This window comes from Notamacropus eugenii, chromosome 2, assembly GCF_028372415.1.
Source record: "Notamacropus eugenii isolate mMacEug1 chromosome 2, mMacEug1.pri_v2, whole genome shotgun sequence".
Classification (NCBI taxonomy): domain Eukaryota; kingdom Metazoa; phylum Chordata; class Mammalia; order Diprotodontia; family Macropodidae; genus Notamacropus; species Notamacropus eugenii.
In genome coordinates, this window is record NC_092873.1 from 374,038,512 (window position 1) to 374,057,879 (window position 19,368).

A 19,368-nucleotide genomic window follows, 5' to 3' on the forward strand; every position below is an offset into this window, starting at 1 on the left:
GAAAGATTCAATTGATTCCAGTGCTTTCTAGTGTTTTTGATAGGAATGAATGTTGAATTTTGTCTAATGGTTTTTTTTGGTATCTACTGATAGACTCATATGGGGTTTTTTGTTTTTGTTATTGATATGGCCAATTATACTGATACATTTTGCTAAAATTGAATCAATTCAGCATTCCTGGTATAAATCCTGCATGATCAGCATCTAAGATCTTTGTGATATATTGCTATAATTTCCTTGCTAGTATTTTAATTAAAATTTTTTCCCCTGATATTAAGGAGATTGGTCTATATTTTTCTTTCCCTGTTTTCATTTATTCTGGCTTAGGTATCAAAACAATATTTGTGTCATAGAAAGAATTTGGCCAGATTTTTTTCCTTACCTATATTTTCAAATAGTTTATATAGCATTGGAATTAATTGTTCCTTAAGTGTTTGGAAGAATTCACTTGTAAATCCATCTGGCCCTGTGGATTTTTTTAGGCAGCTAATTGATGGCTTAATTTCTTTTTCTAAGATAGGATTATTTAAGTATTCTATTTCCTCTCCTATTAATCTGGGAAGTGTGTATTTTTGTAAATATTCATCCATTTCACTTAGATTGTCAGTTTTACTGACATATAACTGAACAAAATAATTCCTAATAATTACTTAAATTTCATCGTCATTGGTGGTGAATTCATCATTTTCTGTCTTCTAGTTCAAGGATATCAGGGCAGTTTTCTTTGACAATTTCTTGAAATATTACATTTTTCTTTGATCGTGACTTTCAAGTAATCCAACACTTCTTAGATTATTTCTCCTCAATCTATTTTTCCAAGCAGGCTGTTTTTCTAAGAAGGTATTTCACATTTTCTTCTATTTTTCACTCATTTAACTTTGTTTTATTGCTTCTTATTGTCTCAAGTCATTAGCTTCTGTTTGCCCAATTATAATTTTTAAAGAATTATTTTTTTCAGTGAGCTTTTATACCTCTTTTTCCATTTGGTCAATTCTACATTTTAAGGAGTTATTTTCATTAGTAAATTTTTATACCTCTTTTTCTATTTTGCCAAATCTGTTTTTAAAGATGTCATTTTCTTCAGTATTTTTTTGCCTCTTTTACCAAGCTGTTAGTTGTCTTTTTATGATTTTCTTCCTTTGCTTTCATTTGTTTACCTACATTTTCTTCTACCATTCTTATTTGATTTTGAAAATCCTTTTTGAGCTCTTCCAGGAAATCTTGTTGAGCTTATGTCCAATTCACATTTTTCTTTAAGGCTTTGCTTAAAGCTATTTTGACTTCATTGTCTTCTAAGTTTGCGTCTTGATCTTCCCTATCACCAGAGCAGCTTTTTATGGTCAGGTTCTTTTTTGTTATTTGCTCATTTTCCCATTCTATTTTTTTATTTGGAAGTTTATGTTAATGTTGGGAACTTTTCCTGGTATGGGGGGCAGGAGGGTTAAGACTCAAATTTCAGGCTTTTTCTGCACTGCTCTTTTCAGAGCTGGTCCTTGGGGCACTAGAAGTTTTTGGTGCTTCAAAGGTAATAGGATGTGGGGAGAAGCATGGTCACTGCTCTCCTGGTCTGCCTGTACTCTTGTCCTTACCCAACAAGGACCCTGATTCCTTGGGACTGAAATTAATATTGCTCCTTAGGGCTCCTATTTCCTTAAGACAGGAAATAATAACTATTCCTCAGGTCCTTGATACCTTAGGAGACAAAGAGATATTGTGCCTCAAGGCTTCAATTTCCTCTTGACCAAAAGTGCACCTTTCTGCCCATATTATGACTCAGAATTGGGTACAGGGTGATGGAATTGCCAGCAGTTGCCCTTCAGGGTTCCCACTTTCTCTTGCTAGACAGCACTCTTCTCTGCTTTGAACTATGATCCAAAAGTGGGTATAAGCAATGGAATTGCCAAACAGCATCTGGTTCTGCATCCAGTACTAACCAGGGTAATTTCTTTCTGACCAGTTGCCAAGTTGTCCTACCACACTTGGCCAGAGAGTTCCTTAAGCAGCTGCTGCTTCTGTCTCTATCACCCAGTGACCACAGTCCCCCTACTAGTGCTTCACTCATGTGGGTCCTGGGTCAGCCTCCTCTTTCTATCACAGATCTCTTTCTGACCTCCTATGTTGTCTTGGGCTGGAAGACTGTCTAACTCTGACATTTTGCTGGCTCTGCCAACTCCAAAATTCAATTTGCGGCACAATTTTAAAGCTATTTGGAGGAGAATATTGGAAAAGCTCAGCTGGGTGCTTTTTCTACTCTGCCATCTACATACTAATAAGAAAACTGGATATGATTTAGACCTGTGGGCACTCTGCCAAAGGAATGTAAATTTTGATCACTGAAACCTAGCAAAAAAATCTTGGGATTTACAGGCTAGATTTTTTTTCCTTAAGGATCATGCCTTAAACCCAGATCACTCTGGCTTTCATTGATTGGCCAACAACAGGTCCCAGGCCAAGCCCCATTTGATCACTGTTTGGGCCCTGATTGGCTCAGAGTGAATGTAAACAGCATTTGTTTCTATTTTGGCCAGAAACCCTGAGGGTCTTCCCCTCCCAGAGTGATTTTATTTTTTGGACTAGGTAAAAGAGACCATTCTCTGCCTTATTTCTTACCTAGCCTTAATCACTGAATGAGGTGTACCCTCAGTCAAACTGAAACCTGTTAAAGAGTCTTAGCTTAAAAATCTCAAGGTCTCCCACTGCATCCTGGGCCATCTCTGGTTGTCCTGATCTATATCTTGCCACAGCACCCAGATGGCTCTGGAGGAGAAAGTGAGGCTGGTGACTTTGTACTGCCCTCCCTTCCTTAAATTCAATTCATTTGCATGTCATGGCATCACCTCCCTGATGTCATGGTCCTCTCTGAGAATGAAGGACAAACAATAACAAGAAAACTATAGCTTAATACTTGAGCTGAAAATCTTAAATCAATCAGACTTGGAGCCTAAGCAATATATTATTGGTGAAGTGTCAACGAGACCCACCAACTATTGTGGAAAGTAATTTGGAACTACATCCATAAAGTCATGTATATCTATCTAATGACACTATAAAGCATGTATATCCAAAGTGAGGAAATATAGAAAAGACAGGCATCATAGGTACAGAAATATTCATATCAGCACTTTGAGAATAGAAAAGGACTAGAAACAAATTAGGTTTCCTTGAATTGTGGAATAGCTGAAGAAATTATGGTATGTGAATGTAATGGAATATTATTTTGCTATAAGGAATAACAAAAGAAATACAGTCTGAGAAAACTGGAAAGAGTTCTATGAACAAACACAATGATTACAATAAGGTAAAGGAAAACAATTTCAAAATAAGGCACATTTTCAGACATTGAAAATGTCTGAATTTAACTTGCTTGACTATACTAATTTGTAACAAAGGTGTGTGTTAGTCCTTTGTGGGATTGTGTGTTTGTCCTTCGTTGCCGAAGAAGACCATGCCATCAGAGAAATGATGACATGACTTACACTTCACTTTGTTTTGAGTGAGGGAGGGCTGTGCAGGTCACCAGCCTCACTTCTCCTCCAGAGCCATCTGAATCCAGTGACCAGATATTCATCAGGATGACTGGAGATGACCCAGGATGAGGCAACTGGGGTTAAGTGACTTGCCCAAGGTCACACAGGTAGTGAGTGTCAAGTGTCTGAGGTGAGATTTGAACTCAGGTCCTCCTGACTCCTGCACTGGTGCTCTATCCACTGCACCACCTAGCTGCCTTATTACAAAGGAGGGCTTTTTTGTAGTGAGGAGAGGGTGAATATTGTGAAAAGGGCAAAAGGATGGGTAGTGTTTATAATACAAAAGAAGAAAGGAAAGAAAACAATATAATTAAAACATAAAAAAATACAGACTTGAGAAAAAAGGAAGTTGGGGTGGAACACAAACAAGCAGGGACAGTATTAGCACCATTATATTCAAATAAACTATATGGAATAAAAATTTGTGATTTCATATATAATTCTTCTTACTTGTATATGAAAACATTCACTTTTGTCAGTTTAAGTCCATAATTTAATAAAAAAGAAAAATTAATTTTTGTTCATTCAGAAATCACTACTTTTCTTTTGGGCCACCTTTAACACATAAAAGAGGTCCCAAAACTTCTCCTTCTAGCAAGTACCAGAAAATCATTTCCATTCCCAAAGTTTGCACTGTAATCATGCCAGAATCTATCTGACAACTAGAGACATATTTTATTTGTCTGACACAGCTGTAGTCACTTCTACTTGCATCTTACACCACCATTAACAGTTTATTTCATCTATAGGATATCTTTCTTTTGGTGGGTATTTTTCCCAAAGACTCAAGAATGTTGCTTTGGTATATCAGTCAGTTATAAAATACCTTGCTATGAGGAAAAAGATTGTAATATCATTTGGAAAGTCTGGAATTGTCCAAGTAAAGGGTGGATGGTCATTTGCTAAGGATGTCAGAGAGGAGATTACTATGTGGGGTAAGAAGTTGTACTAAATGTATTCTAAGGACTCTTCCAACTTTGGGATTTGATGCTCTCCTGGAAGACATCTTGATAGGGAAGGTACAAACTAAGAGAAATGTCCTCAAGTAGATGTCAACTAGATTTTTTTAGACTCATCATTGGTTATACAAAAGCAGGGGCTTCAAGTACCCTAGCAGTGTTGGTCTACCAGCTCTTGGAAGTCAGTAAAGTGGGAAATAGAATCAAAAGAAGCCTCTGACAACTACATTGTCTGTTAACTGCTCAGTGGTCTGCTCTTTAAAAGGAATGCATTTTGAATGGAAGGCTATCAAGTATAAACCACGAAAATAAATTTTCAAGTGGCTTTGCATTCGGGATATACAAAAGAGTCATGGTATTTAGTCAAGGTGGGTGTATAAATTGTTTCTTGTATTAATATTCCCCATGACCAAAGAGAGAATAAATAGTGAGATGTGGGAATATTTACAAATTCTCTCAAGCCCAAACTCTTTTTTGGTAACCTATATCTGGATTAAATGGAATTTTGTGAGATAATAATACTCATAATGACCCTACTTTGGAGTATAGTGAAGATGGAGTTTTACAATTATCAAAAGCCCAAGCTTTTTCAGACAGTAGTTTTCAACTCATTTAGGAAGATCAAATAGCTGCTATAGAATAGTTAGACCTCATTTGGAGCACTGTGTTCATTTCTAAGTACCAGAATTTATGATGGCCATCGTTGTTGTATTTGTCCTTTGTTTTCAAAGAGCACCATGACATCAGTGAAATGGCCATTGACAAAATGGAGCCTATCCAGGAGAGCAACCAGGGAATTAAGGAGATTCAAGAATGTGCCATATAAGGTTCAGTTTCAGAAACTAGAAATCTTTAGCCTAGAGAAGACTTAAGGGGAACCATGATAGTAGTCTTCAAATATCTGGAGCAATTTCAAGTGGAAGAGACATAAGACTTATCTTGCTTGCTCTAGTACTAAAAATTAACACATGGTTCTATTTTTTCAACATTTTTGGCTGGTTCCACCTATAGGAAAGAGAACTAATTGTACCTGTAAAACCCATGGGTTTTAATAGTAGTAGCAGGGAAGCAGAGATAATTTGTATGTAAGGAAAAAATTCCTGTATTCTCCATCACTGGAAATCTTCAAGAGAAGGTCATAAGTCCATTTTATGGGGATGCTATAGAAGAGACTGTTGTTAAAACACAGATTGGTTTTAGTTGACCTATATGGTCCCTTCTAACTCAGGATTCTCTGAATGTAACACAATCTTTAAATTTCAACAGTGATCAAGTATTGCTTTCTTGTAGGGTCTAAATTATATACATCCCACAAAACACAAACAGAGGTGATGATAACCTACAGTGAAGTCTATGACTTTTCTCTTAAGGTACAGAATTTATCCTTTGCCAGGATTACAAGAGTTAATTTTTTTTTAACTTTCCAAAAGAATGTATCTATTAAAGAATGAATCATAACTCAAGAGAGACAGTAAATTGTGAACTTAATTTTCAGGAATTTTTTTAGTGAAAACCACCACACTGTATATCTTTTTTTTCTTTCAGCACCAAGAACATAACATTAGAGTTTTCCTAAATATCTCCAAAACAAAACTCAGGGCTAAGAACTTATTAGTACAAAGACTAAGTAAGAATTATTTCGTGAATTCCTGGAACAAAGACTTTAGAGCTACTTGACACTAGGTTTTAGTCTCTATGACTGAAAAATAATCATATTAAATAGGTTTATACCACTACCAGGTTGGACACACACAGAAAGAGCTGTCACCACAATGGGGAAGAGCTATAAAATGTGCTACAAGAACAATTAAAAAGATGATAAACGTGGTCTCATAAATTGTCTGAAGGTAAGACAAAGTGATATTGCCTGATAAGAGGAGGCGCCACAGCAGCCCAATCTCTAAGCAATCAGCCATCAAACAGTGAGATAAGAATCTTCATAAAGCACAGCAGCCTCCAATGCACACATGGGTCAGACGCAGTGAAGGACTTCCTGGTTCAGGAGCGGTGATAAAAATTTATTGCCTCCTTTTAAAGAAAAAACCTAAAAAGGTATTTTCCAATAAACCTGTTTTCATAAAGAAACTAAACTATCCTATCTTACAAAGATCAGGAGAAAATCAAGGCAGTTGCAGTCATGGTGCTCTCCTTAGGTCAAATAGATGAAGCTTTGCTTGAAAATGTGACAATAAAACACAATCATTCACTTCAAAACCAGGTGTAATGTGATTTGCTCCACAGCCACACAGCATCCTGGAGACCTCCTCTGAGGTGACATAGGGAGTGGCTTTTTGTTCAAAGTCCAGGCCCTCATTTCTGGCTTATTCCTTTCCAAGGTTGCTTGAATACACATGTGTCTTATTGTCTTGAAATAAGTAAATAAGTCAGTTCCACTGCTGTGCCCGTCTGCTTTAATTGAAGGGATTTGGGAAAGGGTAGGAGCACAGCTTCTGAAGTGGTCTTTCCCTAGAAAACATCAGGGCTGGCCCATTCAGGTGGAGGACTAGAGATCTAAAGAAATATTCTAAACATGCCTGTGATCACAATTTTGGGGAAGAGTAGGAAGGAAGAAAGGAAGAAAACATGTTTATTAACCACCTACTATGTGCCAGAGACTGTGTTAAGCTCTTTACAAACATCTCATTTGATCATCACAACAACCGTAGGAGGCAGGAAAAAGTCAATCTAAAACTAAACTTTCTCTTAAAGTTAAGCAAAAGGGTGCTTACAATAGTTCATTACAGTCTTTGAACACTGCCTGCAATTAATTGGTTAGGAGTTTAAACAGAGTTGGTGTTACAATGGTAAATGAGGAAGAAATATCTTCTCAACATATGGCTACCTTCATTATGAACACATATGGTAAATATACCAAGGACATACTCTTGTTCATTCACAATGGCTACTTTCCTCTAAAAATACTAATAACCTGGTTGTTTTAAAATGTATAAAATACCAACAAATTAAACCTGTGGACATGGAACAAAATATTTTAGATTAAAATACCTAATTTCCAAGATGCATAGTAGTAAATGAGAACCTTAAGACTAGCAGAAACCTTCCATTAGTATACTCACACCAAGAAATGACCTGTGGGATTATCTTTAAAAAAAAAATCCTATCATTCCTACTCCACAGTGGAAAGGCAGAGAAAGATGTATATAAATTTTCTTGTTCCCAGGAGGCAGTCCTGGTTGCCAAGTTCAAACTAAGGAGACAAGTTTGAAGCCCTTCAAAATAAAGATTTATAAAGGAAGTGAGGAGAAAGCTCTGGTTATAGCTACTTAAATAAGGCAATTATGAGACCTGACTGCTTAAATAACCTAAACAAACCCAGGAAAACTGGCAGCCTTCAAATTTCAGAAACCTAAGCATAGAAATAGTTTGAAACAGGACCCCAACACCCATCACTCTTTTACAACTGAGCTTCAGAAACCTGGTTCTGTCATCATTTTTGTTTACAGTTTAAGCTTCAATCCAATCAGTAGTTGCTAGGGATTCTAAAATCACTACAGATTAAAACCTCTCTGACTCAACTGTTTGACTAATGCTGTATGTTTAATAATTCTACTTGTGCGAGATTTTATTTGACAAAATCCTGCTGTGGACAATCTTCAGATGATCCACATCTGCATTAGAATACAAAATGTCGAGGTCCTTGTTTTTTATACAAACACTGGGTCTCTCAATTTGGAAAGAGAAGTCTATTACTGAAATCAACATACAATTCTATTTTTTTCAGCAGCCATGCCTGAAAAGTTTCACCTAAAAGAAAGATGACTAATGTCACCTACAAAAGCCTAAAGCCTTGCTCCCAGGCACTAATGATGTATATTGCAGAAGTTAATAACTCTGATAGAGAGAATATAATTAAGGTAATGAATTTCTAAACTTTATGCTTTCAATAATAAAGGCATTTAAGCTAGAGCATTTGGGCTCTCTCTGGTTCCATAGATCAGACACTTTGATACTCAACAGGTTGAGTAAATTGAACCTATATATCGTATTTATGTTATATGTCAAGCCTGCTGATCCTCATTCAAGTGATCAAAGGCAAAATAAGTCATCAACATTATAGCCTTCAATATTGTGTTCATTATATTTAATCAAGTGCCAACTCCACCGTACCACTCACCAACTTTAAGAATGTTTAAATGTACGGCACTATCTAGCAACACAAGAAAGATGGAGCATAGTTTAAAAATACAAAAAAGGGAAAAGAAAACATTATCACCCCATGCCAGAAAAGAACTGAAACTGAACAGAACCAGCAAGGCATCAGCTCAAACACAGGGCATGGTTTTCTACCTGAGGCAGCGTCGATCACTGTAGAAACTCCCCTTCGATCAGAGACTGGACGAGACGGCCCTGGCATGCTGACTGGGTCAGAGCGGACTGGCTGGATCCTGCAATGCAATTCAATTTAATTTACTTCCCATATGTTACTGGTGTCAGAACTGCCGCTTACTGCAACAGATCCTAAATCAAGAATGCTAGGGCAGTCCAATCCATTAAAGAACTATTTATTCTGAAATCAGCCAAGCAAGGGAGCAGCATTCTTCCTGATTTTTATACACAGCTGAAGCGCGGCATGCATCTCTCTTTTGCTTGTCTTCCTATGTGTCAACAGATTTTTTTTTTAAGCTATAGGCTTGGTAGGGTGGAATATATGAGAGAATTTACAGGAAATGGAGAAACAAAATAATACAATTTCCTATTATATTAAAAAAAATTTATGACAAAATTCCCTATATAAACAAAATGTATCACTAAACAGGCCACTTGAAGCAAAAGCTGACGTAAAATTCCAACTCTCTCATGCAGTAAATATTTTTTATGTACTTATTATGCACCCTCACTAAGTAAGGCACTGTGTAGAAAAAGTAAAAGCTAGTTCTTCCCCTCTAGGAGCTTATAGTCAAATTGGGATGACAAGATCTATACAGGCACAGGAAAGTATCAACATAAACAATTATAGGTGCCAAAACATATAATATTTAGATAATATAAACAAGTTAAGTGCCAAAGTAAGAGGATATTAAGGCTAAAGATCCATGATTTCATTGATGGGGGTACAGCTTTCACTAATAAGGGATCATAAATCCTTCATGCCTTACTATGGAGTTTTCAAAGTCATAGTAACCTAGTCCCCTTTCCCCCCCAAATCATCTTATAGAGACCAACCTTCTTTTATTATTTAAAATGCCTTTTTCAATAAGCAAAAACATGCCTTCTCTCCTCACATCCCACAACTGAAAATGAAAGAAAAATAAAATCCGAATTTATTCCTTTTCCTTTCTATTCTTCTTTTAAAATCACCAAGATATAACAAGCACACACAGGCATTCTGTCTAATTAAACTCTATGACACCTAAAGATGGCAAGGTTCAGAGGGGACACTTAGTATCTCCCCATATAAGCATGTAAGTGGTTAATCCTTGTTTGTTACTCTTTGCCTTCTGTCTGACCTCCTGATGATGACAGGCTTCAGAAGGAACACATGTATCACTTCCTCATATTTGAATACAAGTAGCTTATTTTTCGTTAGTCCCTTATTTTGTCAATTTTTTTTTACTTTGTTTCTTTTAACTCTTGTATTTGAACTTCAAATTTCTACTCAGCTCTTGCCTTTTCATCAGGAATGTTTGAAATTCCTTTGTTGTATTAAAGATTAATTTTGCCCCCTATAATAATTTACTCAGTTTTGCTGGCAAGTTATTCTTGTTTGTAAGCCTATATTTTCCTTCTTGCATTCTTCCAAGTTCTTTGTTTTTTTCTAGCAGTGGGTGTTAAATTGTGTATGAACCTGACTACAGATCCTTAGTAACTAAACTCTTTCTGGATGTATGCGATATTTTTTCTTTGACCTGGAAACCTTGATTTTGGCTTTAACGTTCCTAGGAGTTTTTATTTTTGTGTTTCTTTCAGAAGGTGGTTATTCTCTGGAGCAGTTTTTCTTTAAGATTTCTTGAAATATAATGTCCAGGCTTTTTTTGGTCATGGAGTTCAGGTAGTCTGATGATTCTTAATTTTGTTTTCCTTGATCTGTTTTCTAGATATGTCTTTTTAAATTTCTCATCATAATTTATAAATTTTTAACATTTTTACTCAAATACTAAAACTTTACACAATAAGAAAAGAAAAAGAAGCATGTTATAAAGTTAGATACTAAAATTGAAATACAAAATAAGAAAAGAAAAAAACATGTCATATGCACAGCAGAACATAAGAGAGGATTCAAAATGTATAGCAATAAATTTCCATTTCAAGAAAGTCTATGTAATAAATACTACACGTTGTGTTGAGAACTGTGGGCATCTTTGCCTCCTTGTAAGCTTCCTTTTGTTCTTTGCTGTGCACTTTTTACTTTGTTCTTTTTCCCCCATCTCCCCCCAAAAAAGGCTACAATTGAGTGCAGATATATTTATATATAGATGTAGATATACACATACACATATACATATATACACATACATAAACATATACTTTCCCTAACAAACTCTACTCCTGCTCTGTTTTTATGTTTGTGTGTATCTCTCATTTTCTATCCCTCCTGACTCCTTTACTTTACTTCTACCCACTATCTAGCCCTCCTATTATTTAACCTACCCCCTTACCCCACCCACCTACCCCACCCCACCCCCACCACAGGATCCCTCCCTTATCCTCCCATTCCCATAAACCTAAACACCCTTCTATCCCCTCCTTTGACCTATTCCCTCTCCCTCCCCTTTAAAGATACCTCCCTTATCCTCTCCCCCCTCCCTATCCCCTTAGGATTTTATTTCTTTCTGAATTTGGAAGACTTTTATACTCTTCTAGATATATATGTATTGTTCTCTCTTGAACCCATTCCCAATGAAAGTAGGTTTCCAGAACTAACAACCCTCATTTGTATAAAATAATTACTCTTTTTAACTGTTCCTAAATGGTTTTACTTTTTAAAGTTATATCATACTCAGGTCTACCCCAATCTTTCTTATGAACTATCCAATTATTAATGAAAATTTTAGATGTACATTTTACATATATAAAAAGTAAACAGTCTTGAGTCCCTTGTAATTAGTTTTTGGTATGTATACCTTATATTTCTCTTGCCTCTTGTATGTCAAATCTTCTATTAAGTTCAGGTTTTTATTTTAAAATAAAGTCCTGAAAGTCTAACAATTCATTAAATGTCCAATTTTTTTTTCATTCAATATTATGATTAGCTTTGCTGGATGTGATATTTTTGGCCAGAACCCCAGTTCTTTTGCCCTTAGATATATAGTGTTCTAAGACCTGCAGTCTTTTAGTGTCACTACTACTAGGTCTTGTGTGATTCTAATTGTGGCACTGCCATATTCGACTTTTTTGTTGTTGTTGTTGCTTATAATATTTTATCCTGGAGCTCAGAGTTTTGCAATTTGACTATAATATTCCTGTGGGTTTTCCTAATGGGATCTCTTTCAGGTGGTGATCAGTGGATTTTTTCTATTTCTACTCTCCCCTCTTGTACTAATACCTCAGGACAATCTTCTTTATTTATTTCTTGTATCATTGTATCAAGATTCTTTTTTTCATCATACCTTTCAGGTAACCTGATTGTTCTTATTTTTTCTCTTCTTGATCTATTCTGCAGATCAGTTGTTTTTCTTATGAGAGGTTTCACACGTTTTCTTCTATTTTTTCATTCTTTATATTTTACTATTTCTTGATGTCTTATAACTGCTGGCTTCCCCTTACCCAATTCTGATTTTCAAGGAGTCATTTTCTTTCTTAAGATTCTGAGTCTCTTTTTCTAATTGGTTGACTTTCTTTTCATAATCTTCTTGTTTTTCTTGGATTGTTGTTTTTTTTAAAAAGTTTTTAAAGTCTTTTTAAAGTTCTTCTACGAATTCTTTTTGGGCAGGTGACCATTTGACATTATTCTTTGGGGGTACAAGAGGGTTTCTTTACTTCAGTATCCTCCTCTGAAGATGAACCGCAGGATTCTCTATTCCCATAGTAACTTTCTAGGGTAGAATTATTTCTTCTTTAACTGTACATTTAAAATAAAATTTGTAGTAGCTCAGCTTTTCTAAACATCTCTAGCCCTGGAGTATGGGGGATGGTGGCTCTGGTCTAAGATCCTCCTTCAGTTCTCCCCTCTGGCTTGGAACAGAAACCAAGACCTCCAGCCTCCTCTAAGTGCCCACAGCCAGCAGTGTCTCTGCCCTATTGCTTCTGTACTCAACAGCTGTGTGCTGGTTCCTTTTTGTCCCAGTGGCATTTCCACAGCATAGCTGGGTCTGGTGTTCTTTGTCAGCAGAGGTTCCCTCAATCTTCCTGACTCAGATGCCCAACTCCCCTCACTGTTCGGGAGGTAGGGTGGAGGCAGCCTCCCAAACCAGCTAACCTCAAAGTTTTCCACTTGTTGTATAAGCTTAATCTAACCTGGAGGTGTTTATTCTTCATAGGGACCAAATCTCCTTCTGGGATTTTCCTTCAGATCATCTTTAATTGTCTTAGAAGGATCCCTGTTCTGTTCCTACTCTTATTACTACTTTATATTTGCCCTGAAGCACTATTTTATCTCTTTTGCAGGGAAAATCTTGAGAACTTGGAGTTTTCTGACCTCCTTCACCATCTTCCCAGAATCCTCTAGATCATGGTGTCTTTGCTATGAGACACCTTTTACTTTCATCTATTTTATTAGAGCTTGTTTTAATATTTCTTGTTTCATAGAGTTGTGGACTTCTCTTTGGTACATTCTAATTTTCAGGGAGTTTTCTGCTTGGGCAAGATTTTGTACTTTTTGTGCTAAGCTGTTAAGTCTCCTTTCAGCTCTTTCTTCCAAAGCTCTCATTTCTTGTTTTATTTTCTCTTCTAGTGCTCTCATTTATTATATATATGTATATATATATATACACACATATATATGTACACACACACACACACACACACACACACATATACATAAAACTTTCTTTTAAATTCTTGCTTCATCTCTTCCAGGAATTCTAGCTGAATTTACATCCAAGCTATGTTTTTCTTTTAGGCTTTCCTTGTAGATGCATTAAGAGTCATTCTTTTCTTCTGCGTGTGTCCTGAGTTTCCCTGTTGCCATAATAATCTGTTATAGTGGGATTCTTTCTTTGACTGTTCATTTTTCCAACCCACTTTCTGACTTTGATTTGATGTTAGGACCAGATCTATGCACATTTCTAGAGAAAAGGTTGGTGGCAGTCTTCTTTCAGTTTTCTTGGAGTATTATATGATCCAGGGTAAGTCTGATCCCTGCATCTCTGGTCTAAACTCTGCAAGCTTGTGACCTGGGATACCAGATTCAGCTCCTATCAGCTAGCTGGAAAGCTCTGCTGTTTCAAAGTAACAGAAATGCAAGCTTCCCTTTGTTCTGGAATTTTTGCTTATTTCTTTAGTTTATTACTCTAGAATAGAATTTGGAGCTGAGTTTCTTCTCTGTATATGTGGTATCTGAGCTGCCCTGCTACTGCTGCATGCTTCTGAAGCAGCTCCATTTGCAGTATAGAACCCATGGCTCACTCCTATCTTTCACCCCACATAGACACCTCTAGGCACAGGTCTCTTCATCTGCCTTGGATCTGTGACATGAGATAGGATAGTGAGTATGCTATGAGCTATGAGCTAGTAAAGCTATGAGCTGGTATCCATTCCTGTACCTAACCTGAGGTCCCAGTACCAGCTATTATTCTTTAAAACAAAAATGCTACCATATCTATTCCCCAAAGGAAAGGCAGACACAGGACTTTGTCTTGCTGTACAGCCTTTCTATGAACCGGGATGCTTCGTGTGGTGTGCTCTTGACTACAGTAACTACCTAGAGTCCACATATACTTCTGTTTTCCTGTGCCAGTGTGGGTTGGAAAAGTATCACTTCTTAGATTTCCCCATCAGGATTCAGTCTGGTGCTTTTTCTAGATCTGTTTGAAGGAGTTTTGGTGTGGAGTTCACTTTATTTCTTCCTGCTACTATGCCATCTAAGCCAAGCTTTTAATTATGTTTCTTCAAGTCATAAGATTAGATAAGCTGATACAAGGACAACAGCTAGACAGTTTATCATCATGCCTGTACTTTGCAGTTTGGTAGGAAAGTGCCAAAGCTTGAGTTCCACAAACACAATCTTCAAGAAACCATGGTCACTTACATTGAAGCATTAGATAATAACTTCAGTGATAAAGAAATTCAGAGATGTAAGAGATCAAAGTGATCTGGGGCAGTGAGGGATGGATTCATGGAAAATGTAATACTAGAGCTTGACTGTGAAGATCAAGTAAGTTTTGTATAGGAGGTGAAGGGAAGAGAGCACAGGAGAGAGAAGGATAGTATGGGCAAAGAGTAACAGTGGGGTATAGTGAAAGCCTTGAACGTTGTTAAGGTGTCTGAATTATAGGGAATGGTGAACTATTTTATATTGTTTCATAGGGAGATGATATAAAGAAACTAGTGTTTCTGGACTTTAAAGCAATGGATGTTGAAAGATAGAATATTCGACTACTACTGTATCAGGAACTATCCATGACAAATTAAGTTTCCACACATTTAGCCTACTGTTAGCTTAGAAGTTTCTCCATCTGCTCAATTGTCTCTCTTCTCCAGGTGTTAGCCAGTTATACATTTATTTCCCAGCTGTCCTGCCATCAGTTCAATAATCCTGAATCCACTATGGATCACTGCTCAGTTAGGGTCCTGGTCTTTACCCATTTCAGCAAAGATTCTAGCAGTCAGAGTACCAGAATATGAGCAGTCAGTGAGTACCTATATGAAACACAGCTTTATACTAGAGACTGAGACCAGTGATTAGAAGAAAAACCACAGGTATAGCTGTTCTGTAGTAGCTCACAATTCACAGGAAAAAAGGAGGGTAGTGATTCAAATAGATGGGAAATCAAAGGTCATGCCACATTGAGGTTTATAAAATGCAAATCCCAATAGACTGTAAGCTCCTCAGAGGGCAGGGATTATTGGTTGGTTTTGTGTTTGTATCCCCAGGGTCTAATACACAGCATTGAACACAGCAGGCACTTAAATGTGTGTTAAATAGAACTGAATTAATGCAGTCTCCAAAGGTGAGGTAATATTGTCCAACCACAGTCAAATAAAATTAGGGCAAAAGGAAGAGGCTTGATCCTATTAAATATTCAGCACTGTGTCAGAGAGGAGGGACAACTAACATCCAAATAGTCTTTTATTTTTTTTTTTATTTAATTTTTAACATTCATTTTCACAAAATTTTGGGTTACAAATTTTCTCCCCTTTTATCCCCTCCCCCCCCAAACACCAAGCATTCTAATTGCCCCTATGACCAATCTGCTCTCTCTTCTATCATCCCTCTCTGCCCTTGTCTCCATCTTCTCTTTTGTCCTGTAGGGCCAGATAGCTTTCTATACCCCTTTATCTGTATTTCTTATTTCCTAGTGGCAAGAATATTACTCGACAGTTGATCCTAACACTTTGAGTTCCAACTTCTTTACCTCCCTCCCTCTCCACCCCTTCCCTTTGGAAGGCAAGCAATTCAATATAGGCCAAATCTGTGTAGTTTTGCAAATGACTTCCACAATAGTTGTGTTGTATAGGACTAACTATATTTCCCTCCATCCTATCCTGTCCCCCATTACTTCTATTCTCTTTTGATCCTATCCCTCCCCATGAGTGTTGACCTCAAATTGCACTCTCCTCCCCATGCCCTCCCTTCTATCATCCCCCCCACCCTGCTTATCCCCTTATCCCCCACTTTCCTGTATTGTAAGATAGGTTTTCATACCAAAATGAGTGTGCATTTTATTCTTTCCTTTAGTGGAATGTGATGAGAGTAGACTTCATGTTTTTCTCTCACCTCCCCTCTTTATCCCTCCACTAATGAGTCTTTTGCTTGCCTCTTTTATGAGAGATAATTTACCCCATTCAATTTCTCCCTTTCTCCTCCCACTATCTTTCTCTCTCACTGCTTGATTTCATTTTTTTTTTAAGATATGATCCCATCCTCTTCAATTCACTCTGTGCACTCTGTCTCTATGTATGTGTGCATGTGTGCATGTGTGTGTGTGTAATCTCACCCACTACCCAGATACTGAAATGTTTCAAGAGTTACAAATATTGTCTTTCTATGTAGGAATGTAAACAGTTCAACTTTAGTAAGTCCCTTATGACTTCTCCTTGTTGTTCACCTTTTCATGGTTCTCTTCATTCTTGTGTTTGAAAGTCAAATTTTCTTTTCAGCTCTGGTCTTTTCATCAAGAATGCTTGAAAATCCTCTATTTCATTGAAAGACCAATTTTTCCCCTGAAGTATTATACTCAGTTTTGCTGGGTAGGTGATTCTTGGTTTTAGTCCTAGTTCCTTTGATTTCTGGAATATCCTATTCCATGCCCTTCGATCCCTTAATGTAGAAGCTGCTAGATCTTGTGTTATCCTGATTGTATTTCCACAATACTTGAATTGTTTCTTTCTAGCTGCTTGCAATATTTTCTCCTTGATCTGGGAACTCTGGAATTTGGCCACAATGTTCCTAGGAGTTTCTCTTTTTGGATCTCTTTCATGCGGTGTTCTGTGGATTCCTTGAATATTTATTTTGCCCTCTGGTTCTAGAATCTCAGGGCAGTTTTCCTTGATAATTTCATGAAAGATGATGTCTAGGCTCTTCTTTTGATCATGGCTTTCAGGTAGTCCCATAATTTTTAAACTGTCTCTCCTGGATCTATTTTCCAGGTCAGTTGTTTTTCCAATGAGATATTTCACATTATCTTCCATTTTTCCATTCTTCTCACTTTGTTCTGTGATTTCTTGCTTTCTCATAAAGTCCTTAGCCTCCATCTGTGCCATTCTAATTTTGAAAGAACTATTTTCTTCAGTGAGCTTTTGAATCTCCTTTTCCATTTGGCTAATTCTGCTTTTGAAAGCATTCTTCTCCTCATTGGCTTTTTGAACCTCTTTTGCCAATTGAGTTAGGCTAGTTTTCAAGGTGTTATTTTCTTCAACATTTTTTTGGGTCTCCTTTAGCAGGGAGCTGATCTGCTGTTCATGCTTTGACTTCATGTCTCTCATTTCTCTTCCCAGCTTTTCCTCCACCTCTCTAACTTGATTTTCAAAATTCTTTTTGAGCTCTTCCATGGCCTGAGCCCATTGGGTGGGCTGGGACACAGAAGCCTTGATTTCTGTGTCTTTGCCTGATGGTAAGCATTGTTCTTCCTCATCAGAAAGGAAGGGAGGAAATGTCTGTTCACCACGAAAGTAACCTTCTATAGTCTTATTTCTTTTCCCTTTTCTGGGCATTTTCCCAGCCAGTGACTTGACCTCTGAATATTTTCCTCACACCCACCTCACCTCCTGATCCTCCCAGCCAGCGTTTGGGGTCTGAGATTCAAATGCTGCTTCCAGCCTCAGGGCTTTTGGCGGGGGCAGGGCTGCTATTCAGTGTGAGATTAAGTTCAGCTGCCCAGGTGGGGGCAGGGCCGCCTCTCAGGCTCAGTTCCCTCAGGGAGTTTATGCACAGACCTTCAACAATGCATCCAGGCTCCTGCTTGCTTGGGGAGCCCCGGTCTGCCGCCGCCCCTCAGCTTCTGTCTCCTGAGGGGGCCCGAGCCATGGGGGCACCCCACTCCCCCCTCGACCCACCAAAGAGACTCTCTCACCGACCCCCGTCACCTGTGGGTGGAGGGACTTGTGCGGCTGCTGGAGATCCCGTCCCTGAAGCCCGCTTGGATCTGTTCCTCTTGGTGCTGCAGCCGCGGCAGGGCTGTACTCAGCTCCCGGTCCCGGCGCCCAGTCCGCAGCTCGAAGGACCTTTTGTGAGAGGTTTGCAGGTCTCTCTGGAACAGAAATCTCCCTCGCTCCAATGTTCTGTGGCCTCTGGGTGCAGAATTCGCCATGAGTTACTTCTTTGTAGTTGTTCTATGGGTTGTGGGTTCGGAGCTATGTGTATGTGCGTCTTTCTACTCAGCCATCTTGGCTCCGCCCCCCAAAAAGTCTTTTAGATAATTTTTTTCTAACTGACTACGGGTTATATTCCCAGAAAAGAAGATGCAAGCTAAAAGCAAATGAGCTTTCCATAATGTACCAACGCTCAGAGTCAAAAGTCTAATTCGGAAAGCATGGCCTCATCTCTGACAAATTTCCTGTATGTACTGCATTTTTTCCTTATTCAGAACAATAATTTTATTTATATAGGAAACCCCTTGTGTGGAAACTTTTTCTAATATAAATCAGTAATTGTAACGCAACTTTTATGTGTCAGAGGTGGGACTTGAACCCATGTCATTTTGATGGGTCCAGCTCTTTACCCACTATACCTCTGATCTATTGGATACAGAAATACACAAACTAGACTCCTGTTTCATGAAAATGACCATGCTTTTCTGCATTTTGTTGATATGCATCTTTCTATAAGGAATGCCATATATATATACATATATATATATCTTCATTCATTCCTTCAACATACATTACATGGCTATTATGTGTAAAGTACTCTGCTAGTCAAAAGGGAAGATCAAATATGTTGCTCCACCATGCCCTGACTTTATTCATTCAACAAAAATTTAAGTGCCTCCTAAGGACTAGATAAAAAGAAGAACAAAATAATTCCTACCTTCAAGGAGCTTACATTCTACTGGGGGTGAGGGCATGGGGGAAAACACCATGGAATATAATCTAGTAATGGGAATAAGACACAAACACATAGATCTATGATACAATAATACATATATGTGGGGACATCAAATGTGACCTGGGCATACTGATAAGCCAGATCAATATTCTATGCATACCTAAGTCTAAATGATAAATGCATTAGAGAAGTCCAAATCAAGGAGCTTCATGAGGGCCAAGGGACAACTTCATTAATGACAAAGGTAATCAATATACAAAGGCAACAAGTGGCTGTA

The 19,368-nt window shown here is 37.7% G+C and overlaps 1 protein-coding gene across 15 annotated transcripts in view; it reads right to left on the reverse strand.

Moving 5' to 3' along the window:
- Nucleotides 1-19,368, reverse strand: part of BCAS3 (BCAS3 microtubule associated cell migration factor) — an 803,928-nt gene that overhangs the window by 337,582 nt on the left and 446,978 nt on the right. For all 15 annotated transcript variants that reach the window (XM_072637728.1, XM_072637734.1, XM_072637735.1 and 12 more), the window contains one exon: nucleotides 8,795-8,892. In XM_072637728.1, coding sequence (XP_072493829.1) covers nucleotides 8,795-8,892 — 98 coding nt within the window. The remainder of the gene's footprint in view (nucleotides 1-8,794; nucleotides 8,893-19,368) is intronic.